The sequence below is a fragment of the Choristoneura fumiferana genome, chromosome 15 (genome assembly GCF_025370935.1).
Source record: "Choristoneura fumiferana chromosome 15, NRCan_CFum_1, whole genome shotgun sequence".
NCBI lineage: Eukaryota > Metazoa > Arthropoda > Insecta > Lepidoptera > Tortricidae > Choristoneura > Choristoneura fumiferana.
In genome coordinates this window covers 8,167,518-8,181,180 of record NC_133486.1, presented here as the reverse complement: position 1 = coordinate 8,181,180, position 13,663 = coordinate 8,167,518, and the positions used below count along the sequence as shown (strand labels likewise).

Genomic DNA, 13,663 nt, shown 5'->3' with positions numbered 1-13,663 from the left:
TCTTTTGAAAATGCACATTTTCCATCCAGTGTACTCAAAGAAAACCTACGCAAAACTATCTCTGTGCCGGTAGCTATTGTCTTTTTCCAGCATCAGATCAGCACAATCTAAAGCAATAACGGCCATATTAAACGCGGCCACTTGCATCGACATAAATTCATCGAGTTAAATTTATATACCGTTAACTCAAAGAAAATAAAAAAGACGACTAATGCCGCACATAATACAATAAACCTACTAAAAATTTGTTTACAACTCAATCAGAATCCGAAGAGGCAAGCCCAAGCCGCACATAACATGGTACTTCAGACAGCGAGGTGCTAGCCAATTCAAGTTGTTGCCGGGCAAAACGGACGATGTTTTACCCATGAACAACGTTTTAGTGCGCGACACTGGAGATTACCAGTGTGTGGTCGAAAATATTGCCGGTCGAGCTACACACATACTCCAGCTGGAAGTTTTTGGTAAGATGAGGATTCGACAAATATTAAAAAAACCTATCTTATACCTAGTTACTTTTTGTCTGCATCACTTATGATAAGACATTTATCACGTTCTACCTAAATCAGTGGCATTAACCCCACCTTCTAGAAACATATACCGATAACGTATCTCAGAATGGTAAAAATATGCGGGATTTAATGAATAAAGATTTAAATAATTAGTTATTGTTCTTATTCTAGGGCTTCCAGCGTTTGAAAAATCACCATCGGTCCTTGAAGTAAGGCAGTCAGCAAATCTAGATATTCAATGCAAGTAAGTAGCAAAGAACCTTTGGAAAACAATTTTTCATCAGTACTTAAAAAAAGAATAAGAAACTTCTATTGTATATTTCTTTTTTCAGAATTAGGAGTGGTAATCCTCCGCCGGCAATCACGTGGCAGTTCAAGACCTCAGAAACAGGGGAGTTCCATATCATAGATAACTTTGGAGAACGTCTGAGGATTTTCAATGTGCAACAGAGCAACTCTGGATTCTACAAGTGCGAAGCCAAAAATAACATTGGCACCGCGCAGCAGATCACTCAAGTCATCGTCTTAGGTAGGTATTGAATATTTCCATTCAGTATTTCGCTTAACAACATCTGAATCAAGGAGACTGCGTTTTTAAATAGAAGTAAAATGTAAAAGTAAGGTACTTAACATGAGTAACGAAAATGGCAACGAAAATAAAATCGAAGTGCCTTTTACATAAAATAAAGCAACGCACTTAAAGTAACAAATAATTTATGTTCAATTTTCAGTGAATCCGGAATTCGAGGATACACCTGCTAAAATTATGGAGAAAGAAAATAAGCCCGTAACCTTAAAGTGCAAGTAAGAAATCAATACTATTAATATTTTTAACAAGATAATTAAATAAATAAATATCCCGGGACAATTCACACCAAATGACCTAGTCCCAAAGTAAGCTTAGCAAAGCTTGTGTTGTGGGTACTAAGCAACGGATAAATATAATTATATAGATATATACTTAAATACATATTAAACACCCAAGACCCGAGAACAAACATTCGTATTTTTCATACAAATATCTGCCCCGACACGGGAATCGAACCCGGGACCTCAAGCTTCGTAGTCAGGTTCTCTAACCACTAGTTCTATTAATTTACCTAAATTTTTTTTACTAGGCTAAAATTAATTATTGGCCAGAAAAGGTATTTCCAGTCATGCTTTGTAGAGTAGCTTTAAGGAATAACTGTCAATGTCAATCGTAAAACTTAAAATGTACGTAAAATACGACAAAATTTACACACTTGATGTAGATCACTACTTAGGTACTACTGTGAAAAGGAGGTACCTATCAACTCTATTCTGTCGATAACAACACCACCAATGATCGTGGTAGGGACATCTAACCATCATTTCTCTATTAATTGTGTCAATGGTTTAGGAACTACTAGTGCAGTATAATCAGCAATCAAGGTGTGCAGGAAAATGAATCATAACCCCTTTTACACATGATTTACAGACAAATTAATATATATAATTTTTATCCAAATTTAGACTTCGCAAAGGAAATCCACGTCCCAAGATCACGTGGTATTTCCAGGCTAGTGGTTCAAAAATTTTTACCACTTTAAGCAATAGTGGCGAAGAACTGAGACTCCCGGCAGTACAGCTCAAGGACTCAGGAGAGTACAGATGTGTTGCAGAGAACAGTGCAGGCCGTGACGAGAGAACTATGACTGTTACAGTTTTAGGTGAGGAAATTATTATTGTCTTAGTGGATGTCGTGAAAAAAGGTATTTAAATACATTTAAAATAAATAGCCAATTCCAGTTTACAAATTCACTAAGCATCTGTTCACTCTCGATGCATTTCTATAAAAATTAAAAAAAAATATATAAAAAAAATATGACGATATTCTTGCCTATTATTCGTATATGGTAGACACCATACATGTGCAGTAACAACAAGGGAGGTGAAAAAGTGACAACATTGGTTTCTATCCCCTCAGTTTTTTTTTTAGGTCTGAAAGTCAAATAATTAACAATGAACCTTTTTCTTTCTAGCGGCTCCTGGAATTGAGAGAAGTACACCGTCCATTATAAGAGTAAAAGAAAATACTACCATTTCAATTCCTTGCAGGTCAGTTAAATAAGCTACTTTCAGACATAATAATAAGTAATAATAACTGTCCTTAACACCTATTAAGGACAATACCTGTTATCGAATAGAGAAACAATTTATAAGCTATCTTTACAAATAACAAAGTTATAAAAGTTTGAAATTCAAGATTAGACACAGAAAGACTTACTTGCATGTGACGTCACACGAAGTAGCGCCATACTTGCTGCATAGAGAAAAGCGTTTGAGAAAGAGAGAGGTATATAGATCTTTAAAAAAATCACTATAAATCCAATTCTCAACCGATTTAAGTTTTCTCTTCGCTTAACTCTGTCTGTTTATCTATATTATTATAATAATATTTAAGACATGGCAAATTCAGGAGTTGTCAAATACCGTTCACTAAATGAATCATTTACTTTCAGGCTCTCCAATGGTTTTCCCAAGCCCACTATAACTTGGTGGTATATGGATGCTAATTCAACTGAATACGTAGCAATTCCAGACTCAAATGCAGATTTTTTACATCTAGAACACATTCAACTCACCAAAGCAGGACACTATAAATGTGTAGCACGGAATACTGTTGGGCATACTGATAAAGACGTACAAATTATAGTAGAAGGTAAGTTTATTCGACTAAGTACATTGTTTTTGGCATTATTTCAACATATCTTGTACAGGATGTAACTCGCAATACCCGGTAAGTGCTTGATATTGAATTGAACAAAATAGATCTTAAGATTGTGTACCAAATATGTATACATCTAAAAATCTTCTTGCTGTATTTAGGAAGGTTATGTTTCATGACGTATTTATTTTCACTAACGTCATTATTACAGCACCAGCTCGAATTGTGTTCATCCCACCGAACAGTCCGTTCTACGAAGGAGTTGAAGGGGACGTTGTGATGAGACTGCCTTGCACAGCTGTCGGATTTCCTAAGCCCTCCGTGTCTTGGATAGTTGACCAGGACGTTGTTGGAAAAGGTATGCTTACTTTACTAGCTAACTTGTTCCTCGTTCGACTTCATTTCTTAGAAATAATAGTATTATAAAATTTTGCGTTCAAAGACATCAACATAGTTATAGTCTGTCCGGCGACGTTAGAGTAAAGAGCCATAAAAATAAGCTAATTAGTTATCTTTTACAAAAAGAGCGTAAGTGATTTCTTATATAATTATACAAAACGCCGAAATAATACTTCGTTCGTTCGTACTAAGGTTCAATGTTAAATGGCATCACTAAAATTGCAAATGCAATAAACAAACATTGTCCAATAGGGACGGTTGCAACAATCGGGAATTTAAGCTTTAATCGAAAGCTTTTAAGTCGAAATTTACTTCTTCGTATTACGACTTATGACTTGTCGAAATAAAAATACTATTGTAACAAGTTTTACTCTAACGCCGCCGGACAGACTACTGATAATTGCCGTCGTACTTTGTCGGAAAGTTCGTATTTATATTTTCTTTCTCAACTAGCTTCGAAGAAGTTTACTGAAGGTACTTAATTGCGAAAGCAAGATTTAATACGAACTTATCCGACGAAATACGATGGAAAAACATTATTCACTAGATTTGTAACGATAATGAATTTTAAATTGTTTTAGTTTCTAATGCGACAGAAGTGTCACTGCAACTGTAATTTATGCTGATGTATTCTATTTCAGACAAATCAAGATCATTGTATGTTGAAGATGACGTGTTTTACCTCAAGAATCCCCAAAGATTCAACTCCTCAAATTATTCCAAGAATATTACCCACACTTACGTGTGCCACGCAGTGAATGATTTTGGCAAAGATAAACAATCATACGAAGTGACCGTGTTACGTGAGTACCTAGATAAAGAATTTCTATAGAATTCATTTGATTGTAACTACGAGAAAAATCTTAACTTCAGTTAACATTTGAAACATTTGCTTATAACGTGATGTTTAGTTAGTAAGTCATTAATTAACGTAAAAAACCGGCCAAGAGCGTGTCGGACACGTCCAAAATTGGGTTCCGTAGCCATTACGAAAAACTAAGTAATATTTTTCTAAGAATTTCGTATTTTATACGGGATCTTCCAAGTTTAGATATATTTTATACCTTAGGCTCTATTTACTCTATAACTTCTTATAATTCTCAAGCAAACTTAGCCGTTTTAGTTTCCCTTGAAAGTTTGATAAACTTACTACCATTCTAAATTTTTTCAAAAATTTCCACCCACCCGTTTAGATTTTAAAGGGGGGGGGGCGCTCGATTTTAATGAAAATTTGCACTTTAAAGTTTAATATTTTGCAAACAAATCACTCAATCGCAAAATCGTTTTAGCAACCCCCAAATGATTTACACACACTACAAGTTTAGATGAGAAAAAAAATAACCCCCACTTTACGTCTATGGGACCTCCCATTTTTGAAGTTTTTATTGTACCATCAGCCAAATAAGTGGCCTATCAGTTTTTAAACAAGTTCCTATCAAATGAATATGTCGCTAAAGTCGAACTTTCAAGTTGACAGACACGTCTATTGGCATTATTGTTTTATGACGTGCGAACGATTATCAACTTTAGGGTGGTAGACCACATATTTGGCTGATGGTACCATTTGGTCGGTATAGTTTACATGCATATTCCTGCAAAATTACAGCTTTCTATCATTGATAGTCCCTGAGCAAAGCCGAGGACGGACGGACGGACGGACGGACAGACAGACAGACAGACAGACAGACATGGCGAAAATATAAGGGTTCCGTTTTTGCCATATTGGCTCCGGAACCCTAAAAACTACACTATAGTAGTCCGCCGCTAAGAATCCTGAGACCTGTCGTCCTGGTACTAAATAAGTCAATGTTTTTGTTTTTTTAACGTATTCAGTAGACACGTAGGTATCAGGAATCCTGATACGTTCAGGATTGACTTCTTAACGGCGGACTGCTATAGTTTAACTTTATCCTATGTTTTTGCTATGTGTGGCAATTTATCAAATACCTTGTTGAACCGTGCACTTTTCAGAGTATGCTGACTACGAGAGCAACAACACAGATGAAAAGTATGCCGAGGCAAAGAAACCGTACGATTTAAACTGTCCGTTGCCTTATACCGACCCTAACTCAGTCAGGTGGTTTTATGTAAGTATTCAATCATTTATTTAGGTTTTATCTTTTTAGCGCAGTTTCATTTTTTACCATACCATTCTACGGCGCATCAAACAGTATGCTTAGTCTATTTCGTCCTATAGCTTTAAAGTCAAGGCAACATCCATTATTGATTTTTGTAAAATCCACCATGAAAACGGACGGGAGCAGCGTATCAAAATCAAAATACCTACATAGTCTGAAAACAATAATGAACGAAATACAGTATAGTGTTTTCAAGTAGTATTATTTTCATATAGATTGATCCATGTTTACTTTGATAGCAAACTTGCTAATTTAATATTGTATATACTTAATCAACCATCAATCTCATCTAAATCAGAAAAAGGAAAAATCGGTGTTGTGGCGTATTACCTTACATTACTATAAAATAAATATACACATCGCCGGAAGTGCGGGTAGCGCGGGTGCTATGAGAGGTCTCGGGCAGTGGTGCTTTGTCAGGCAACCGGAGCGGACCGTACTTACGGCAATGAGCTAAACCCCAAAAGGTGTTTAATTTCTACCATTAACTAACCCTGTGACGAGACGTCACAGGTGTAACATAAGTTTTCAAGCTAATAATATTTCTTGGTTTCATTGGTTTCGCAGGACTCAACAATAATGAACAAAACTGGTCCGATTCTGCACTTTGACGACCCAACACGAGCAAACAGCGGAAACTACACGTGCCGAGTGAGCGACCTGAATGGTGCAGCCTCCTACACAATAGAACTCAAGTTTGACTACCCTCCATCGGTTTCTAGATTGGTCTATGAAGCAGAATGGAATGGAAATGAGGAAGAAATAACTTGTAATGCAGAGATTCTATACGGAAAGGTACGTTGGTGCATGTTGATCCATTCGTAGATTAAAAAGCCGAAAGTTGTTAAAGTGTGATTTATTTATTCATTCATTCATTTATTTATTTATTTGCATTAAATGTGGTTAACAGAAGGTCTTATAAATGTGTATTTTGATTTCCAGAACACATTTAGCTAAATTACGGCATGCGGCATGTATAAATATAATTTTACTCAATATAAAAATGACTGAATATAATGTCTGAGAGTTGAGAGTATGAAATAAAATCTTCAGTAATTTTAATATAAGTCCATGTATGTAACAATATGTATTAATACTAAATGTCAAAATACGTAATAAAAATGTCAATCTAATACCTACTATATATTAGGTACTATTAAAGAAATCTAAAGTAATATTAAAATTGAATGAATTAACACTCCATGATTAGCCATGTCTTAAGATTTGTATAGAAATGTCCAACTAAACTAGTTATAGATTTCGGCACTGCATTATAAATCTTGCTTAGCATATAATAGAAATTATTTTTAAATAGGCCCCATTTAGCTACTGGCATGTTCAAAGCCTTGTGTGTGACTGTTCGCTTATTGTTATTATTTTTTATGAAAAGGAGATATATGTTTTTTTACAAAATAGCATGCCTCCAGAATGTATAAACCAGTAAGTGTTAGAATCCTATGTTTTCTAAATACAGGTCTACACGAGTCTAAAGGTTTCAAACCGAATAACACTCTTGCAGCGCTTTTGAGCTATAAAAGCCCTTGGTATACTTGTTGAGTTGCCCCACAATATAATTCCGTATCATAGGGCAGAACATACATAACCGTAATATACAAGCAAGGCAATTTTAAGTAAAGTTTTTTTTATAACTAATACAAATTTGTTAATCTTATTGCAGACTGCCATAACCAGCTCTTTCCAATCACAGTGCTCGTCTACATAAAAACCTAAGAAATTTTGATGCTTAACTTTCTTTGTTGGTTTACCATTAGGTACATTTTATATTAAGTTTTAGATCTTTCCCCTGCTTGGTACGAAATAAAATATATTTAGTTTTTTTCTGTATTTAAACAGTTCAGTCTCAAAGTAGATTTATACATAGATTTGACCCAAAACATTTGAAGTCGGTTCATGTTAAAAAAAAGGTTAGTTGGTTAGTAGTTCATGGTAAAAGTAGTTATAAATAAATAATAAATAAATATCACGGGACAATTCACACCAATTGACCTAGTCCCAAAGTAAGCTTAGCAAAGCTTGTGTTATGGGTACTAAGCAACTGATAAATATAATTATATGGATAGATACATACTTAAATACATATTAAACACCCAAGAACCGAGAATAAACATTCGTATTTTTCATACAAATATCTGTCCCGACGCGGGAATCGAACCCGGGACCTCAAGCTTCGTAGTCAGGTTCTCTAACCACTAGGCCATCTGGTCGTCAATGATCGTCAATAGTTAGATATTAGTTCAGCTTGGTTTTGTATTTTTGTGTGATATACATTTTTTATCCCGCTGAGGGTGCAAAACATCATCCGCTGTATTTTTATCTGGTGTTTCTTGGTGTTTAGCTTCAATTCTATGCTACAGCATTTAGTTAATAGATACCAATCCGGAAAAACTCGCTTTCATCTTAGTATAGTTACTTTTAACTAGTTTCGTATGTATTTGTACCTGTTTCAAAAACAGTTTATTGATTCAGGAATTTTATTTCTAGTACGAGTGGTTTTACCGTGGTGTGAAGGTCAAAGAAGCTTACGCTGATAAGTTGGAGCTGAGTCTCATTGGATGGGGCCAGTACGTCTGCCGTGTAACTAACCCTCTTGGAACTTTGAACATCACGTACAACATCCACGCTAAAGGTAAACTTTGGATAAAGCACTTGTTTTCCTTGTGAAGTTTTTTTATTTGAAATACGTTAACTATCGATCTTAAGCACAATAAAGAGCTTCTTAAATTATAATATGACTAATATAGATTGTACAACAAGAGCATAATACGAGCCATTTTACCCAAGACGTTCATATAGCCACCGGAGCCGCTACGGCGAGGGTGGATAGACACGTCGAGGGGAAAATGGGTTTAATGCTCGAGTATTACACTGCTTTTTACTTAGATTGCGAGGAAATGAAATAGCAACAGTGGAAACAATAATTCACTTTCTATATACTTACCTTTTATTTTTTATGCATTACTATAATAATTCTATTTAATTTTATTTTATTGATTTATTACGATTGGTTTAATTGATTTTAAGTTTCATATACATTCAAATATATTTTAAAAATATGTAGAAACTTGTTTGTTTGTGGCTGTTGACACCTGATTACCTTGGTCTTAAGTTGGTCATAGACGAAGATTTTATTTCTTCACTAGAGCATAAAAAGCCATTTAATTTTTTCATCACACTTGCTCGTCAATGACGTTATTCCATGCCTGTATACTAAAAGACAATGGCCTCAATTGTTCCCGCGGGAATTATGGATTTACGTATAGTTTTCCTCTCCAAGGGAGTTATGACTTTATTGAACATGAACCTACCGTGAGACTCACTCATATTAAATATAAACATGTCGAGCTAAACTCGATTTAAGACGTGAGTTATCCGGGTCATTATATTTAATATGAGTTATGACTTTAGTTTTAAAAAGTTAATAGGTACTTCATTTCAGACTAAAGAGGTTTCAAGTCAGCCAATGTTTTATTTACATCTTTAAAACTTAGCTATAACCTAATTTTACACCATAAAAATTTGCCACGCTTCATGAAACTTCGTTATTTTTATATTTTAAATTTATATCGAATTGTTTTGCAATATTTTTAGTACTAATTTTTTTAGCATGTTGGAATAATCTTGCCGTAAGACCTTTAGAATTCTAAACTCAACACGGTTATTAGTATTATCTATGGTAGACGACTCGAAAAAAGTGACAATCAGGGGAGCTACCACGAAATTCAAGAAATCAAAGTTTTCTTGTCGCTAATATTATTTAAAACGAGAGTGAGAAGGACGGTACGATACGGTATTGGCGAGTAGCCATATTTTATGCAGTTGTGTGTGAAGTGTTTGGACACAAAATAATTTAATTTTTTGCATTTTTTCCTCACAATGTGATGAAAATCATTGTGTGTATCAGGGGCCGTAAGGGGATTACAAACTCGTGTAAACTCGGGTCATTAAAAGCCCTCCGCCTCCGGCGTCGGGCTTCTAATAGACTCTCGTTAGTAATCCCCTTCTTATGCCCCTTAATGCACAATGTTACTATAATGTCGCCTAGATACAACATAAACACGAACTTTACGAGCATGAGAAGTGAAAAGACTATTTTTCAATTACAGATTGTATAATCGAGAAGATTTTATCAAAAACGAAAAACTTACCTCTCGTGTTGGACATGTCGTTAGCATGGCCGACTTTCCACAGGCAAAACCAATACCAAATCATACCCAAATCAGAAAAACTTACTTTGATCTGTCAAGATGACTGGCCGAAAAGTAAAATCTATTCGCAATCAGAGAGCAACAGTTTCATGAAGTTCCCGAACACAAAGTCAATCATAGCAACATGCGACCATGAAGACTTGTTCCTTGTTGATGGGGTTTCGTACAAACTTTCTGAGCTCGATTGTAAACATGAAGTATCATCTAGCGTCGTTCCGATAAAAGAATGCTTAGGAAGTGACACAACGATGATGAGCGTCGGGTTTAATGTAAATGGATTCCTCGATGTGTATAAATCCTGTCTGGATACGAAGAGAAACGTTGTCTTATATACGGAAGTAATTACGACAGGCGCAGACCAATTTGGATATACAGATAAACCCGAGAGGCCTTGTGAAAGCATAGAGGAGTGTTGCTATGAATCTGTGCAGTTGGTTAACGCGGCTGACGTCAGCGCTGGTCCTGCTGAGAAAGCTACCTTCAGAAAACCATTAAACACCGTATCATACTGCAAGCCCAATGATGAAAATACTGTACGTATATTAATTACCTTAAAGTAAAATTAAACAGGGTTTGCGGATTGGCAGAGTTTGCTACTTTATTCAATACACGCCAATGAATCATACTTTCTTTTTAAGAGTTATGTTTACCTAATCCTTTTCTTATTTCAGACGAGTTGGCATGACATAGAAACGAAAGTCCGAGAAAAGGCTTCTCAATCCCGCCTGATGATATGGTCAGGAACTGTCAACTTCACCACAGTAGACAAGCTTCTCGTTCCTCAGTATTTGTGGAAGGTTTGTATTAATAAGTTTATATCTTAGAGGAAATAGCGTCTTAATCACTCTCGTTATGAAAGACTTTAATCTCAGGTAAAAGGAGAGATAGCAAATTGAAATTAATGTCAAATAGGCTTAACGGTCTCTAGTAGTTGTAATAAAAAAATGAGGTTATTAATATTACTCTCGTAATTAAGTCAGGAACAGATTCAACTAACGATAACGTTAAAGTCGAAATGGTCCGACTAGTTGAAATTTTCCGAAAAGATTTAAACTACGAGTAGTCCGACCGTTTCTTGGCATAAAGCTGTGAGTTAACCGTGTGAATGTGAGTTTAGACATGAAGTTTATAAGAACTAAGACCTCACAACTTAAGTTAAGTATATAATCCTAAACATAGGTATCTACTGATATTGTACATATAAAATAAGAATCACAACCGCGATTGATTCTCGACTTGCTGCTAAAAATCTCTCAAAGTTTCACCATGTGGTCACGATTAGATTGTGTTAAGTGAAGAACGGGTTCGTTAATCTGCGCGGATTTGAACTGCCCGCACTCATTCTCGTTTGTTTAGGTGCCTTGTCACACCGACACACAACACTAGCAGTTAGTTTACAGATGGTTACTTCTAGGGCTAGGCCTTCAAAAGACTTCCCCTCCCCTAAACCTTCGCCTCGCGCTGGAAGCATTGTGGTCATTTGCTTATCGTTGCCATGACAGTCAGTGCGTCAACTCCCGATGCGAAAGCGCCACAACGCCACAAGCACTAGAGTCAGGTTCTTCATCATCATCCCAGCTTATATACGTCCCACTGCTGGGCACAGGCCTCCTCACAGAACAAGAGGGCTTGGGCCATAGTCCCCACGCGGCAGGTTCTTCAATAAATATTAAATTGTACAGTTACTTGTCGTGCCGGTGTATGGAGACAGATCTTCCTAGTGTGTTTACTAGCTCGATTGATTATGTTTTTACTCTCATTGGGTTTATTGACCTTTGTGTATGTTTTACAGGTGGTCAAGGATTTAGACAATGAGGAGATCCTAACAATCGTCCACTCGAACGAACAGGCGCCACAAGCCGCCAGTCTTTGTGAGAACGTGTGTCAGAAGTCGTGGTTTGAGCCCTACGGCCCCAGGACTTACTGCTGTAGGCTTCAAGAATTTAAGAAAGTGTTTAATCTTACTATAAACTTTTAATTTTCTTAAACATTTCAAGAAACTTTATCCTACAGACTTCGTACAACTTACATAATTTGCAAAGTTGTTGCTATCATGATAGGAAATTATTCCAAACACTTATTTCTGTGTACGTATACTTACTATATGAGTAAGTACTCGCATTTCTATTCTTCTTATTACTCGTATATGTTCTGTGGTACAACCCGAGCACAATTCTTAACTTGGTTATCATTTTATAAATTAATTATTCGTAATAGAAATAATCATGAAATAAAGTTTCGAAGCAGAAATAAAGATGCTACAAAAATTAAATTGTGTTTTTTTAAGTAATATTTAAAAAAACATTGTCCTCTTTGATTTTAATGCGTAAATTTTTATGGTATTGTATTATACTCTTAACAGTTATTAGCTTATTAGTCTATAGGTACCAGTGGCAAAGCGTCCATACTCGTACAATCCTATTCCCACCGGCTTACCCAATATTTACAAAAAATAACAACAAAACGATCTTTGGTTCGACTTTACCACGGAAATATAGGCCACACATCACTGATAGGTAACCATTGTAATGTAAGAAAGTTTAGCTGTAATAGGTACCAATTTAAAGGGGAGTAAGTATTTTCAGCAAAAAAGATTAAAGTATATAATTCCTATTTAACCTTTCGTTTCTGAAAACAACTGGTTGCATCTGGCATTGTGCTGAATATAATATTGTAGCCTTTGTGAACGAATATTTATAAACTCAGAACCAATATCAAAAATGTGGCAGCGATCAAGATGTTCAAAATGTTCCTACGCAATCTTTTACGAATTCTCATAAGGTAAATAAATAAAATGCGAAGGTTCTTTTGAATTACGACGGTGGCATAAATCTAATCAGCAGTTTTAGCAGGTGGTAGGACCTTGTGCAAGGTCCGCCCGGATTATTACCACCATCTTGCTAGCTAATCCTGACGTGGAGCAGCAGTGCTTGCACCGTTGTTTCGGCGAGGAGAGTAAGACAGCCGGTGAAATTACTGGCACTTGAGGTATCCCATCTTAGGCCTCTAGGTTGGCAACGCATCTGCAATACCCTTGGTGTTGCAGATGTTTATGGGCGGTGGTGATCTCTTACCATCAGGAGACCCACTTGCTCGTTTGCCATCCATTCGAACAAAAAAAACACGAGTAGAGTGTTAACGCCAGGATGCTTAATAAAAATAATATCAATCAATAATGAACCCATAAACCAACCAACAAGTCCCATATAAAAACAATGAGGGCTACCGCGTACGAATTCGCCACTAGAGGCGCTAGTGTAGCGTGAGTTCTCCGAAATGTCAAATCTCATAGTTCTTGGGTGAGCTACGCGGGTTTATTTATAATTAGAATAATTTTGTTAATATTTTGCAATATCTGAAATTAATTATGGCAAATAGCGTTCCGGGGCAATGAATGTCTGTGTTTTGAGACAGTTTTGTCTTTCGGAAACCTTTGTCTTCCCTTTTTTTCAGAACAAACCGGGGACTATGCAACACTGTGGCATGCTCGATATTTTTATTGTACGGTTTTAAGGTGTATTAAATATGATTTTAATCTAAACTTTGTTTTCACGCCTGTAATAACAGACTTTGAAAGCCATACTTAAAAACTTCACGCAACAGTGCGCCATCTAGTGAGACAGAAAACGATAGCCCTCATTGCCAAAGCGCTACGGGCATCTGGGCTCCGTTTCTCAAAGCTTACATCTAATAATATAT

General features: G+C 36.0%; 1 protein-coding gene across 1 annotated transcript in view; it reads left to right on the top strand.

Annotated features, from left to right (window-relative positions):
- LOC141435733 (hemicentin-1-like) overlaps positions 1–12,236 on the top strand; it is a 31,567-nt gene extending 19,331 nt beyond the window's left edge. Inside the window, exons 10-24 of the mRNA XM_074098499.1 lie at positions 265–464; positions 684–756; positions 845–1,041; positions 1,244–1,316; positions 2,007–2,203; positions 2,516–2,591; positions 2,996–3,195; positions 3,413–3,559; positions 4,242–4,403; positions 5,572–5,687; positions 6,306–6,533; positions 8,241–8,385; positions 9,863–10,497; positions 10,636–10,761; positions 11,757–12,236. Coding sequence (XP_073954600.1) covers positions 265–464; positions 684–756; positions 845–1,041; positions 1,244–1,316; positions 2,007–2,203; positions 2,516–2,591; positions 2,996–3,195; positions 3,413–3,559; positions 4,242–4,403; positions 5,572–5,687; positions 6,306–6,533; positions 8,241–8,385; positions 9,863–10,497; positions 10,636–10,761; positions 11,757–11,942 — 2,761 coding nt within the window. The 3' untranslated portion in view covers positions 11,943–12,236. The remainder of the gene's footprint in view (positions 1–264; positions 465–683; positions 757–844; positions 1,042–1,243; positions 1,317–2,006; positions 2,204–2,515; positions 2,592–2,995; positions 3,196–3,412; positions 3,560–4,241; positions 4,404–5,571; positions 5,688–6,305; positions 6,534–8,240; positions 8,386–9,862; positions 10,498–10,635; positions 10,762–11,756) is intronic.
- Positions 12,237–13,663: the final 1,427 nt, after the last annotated feature.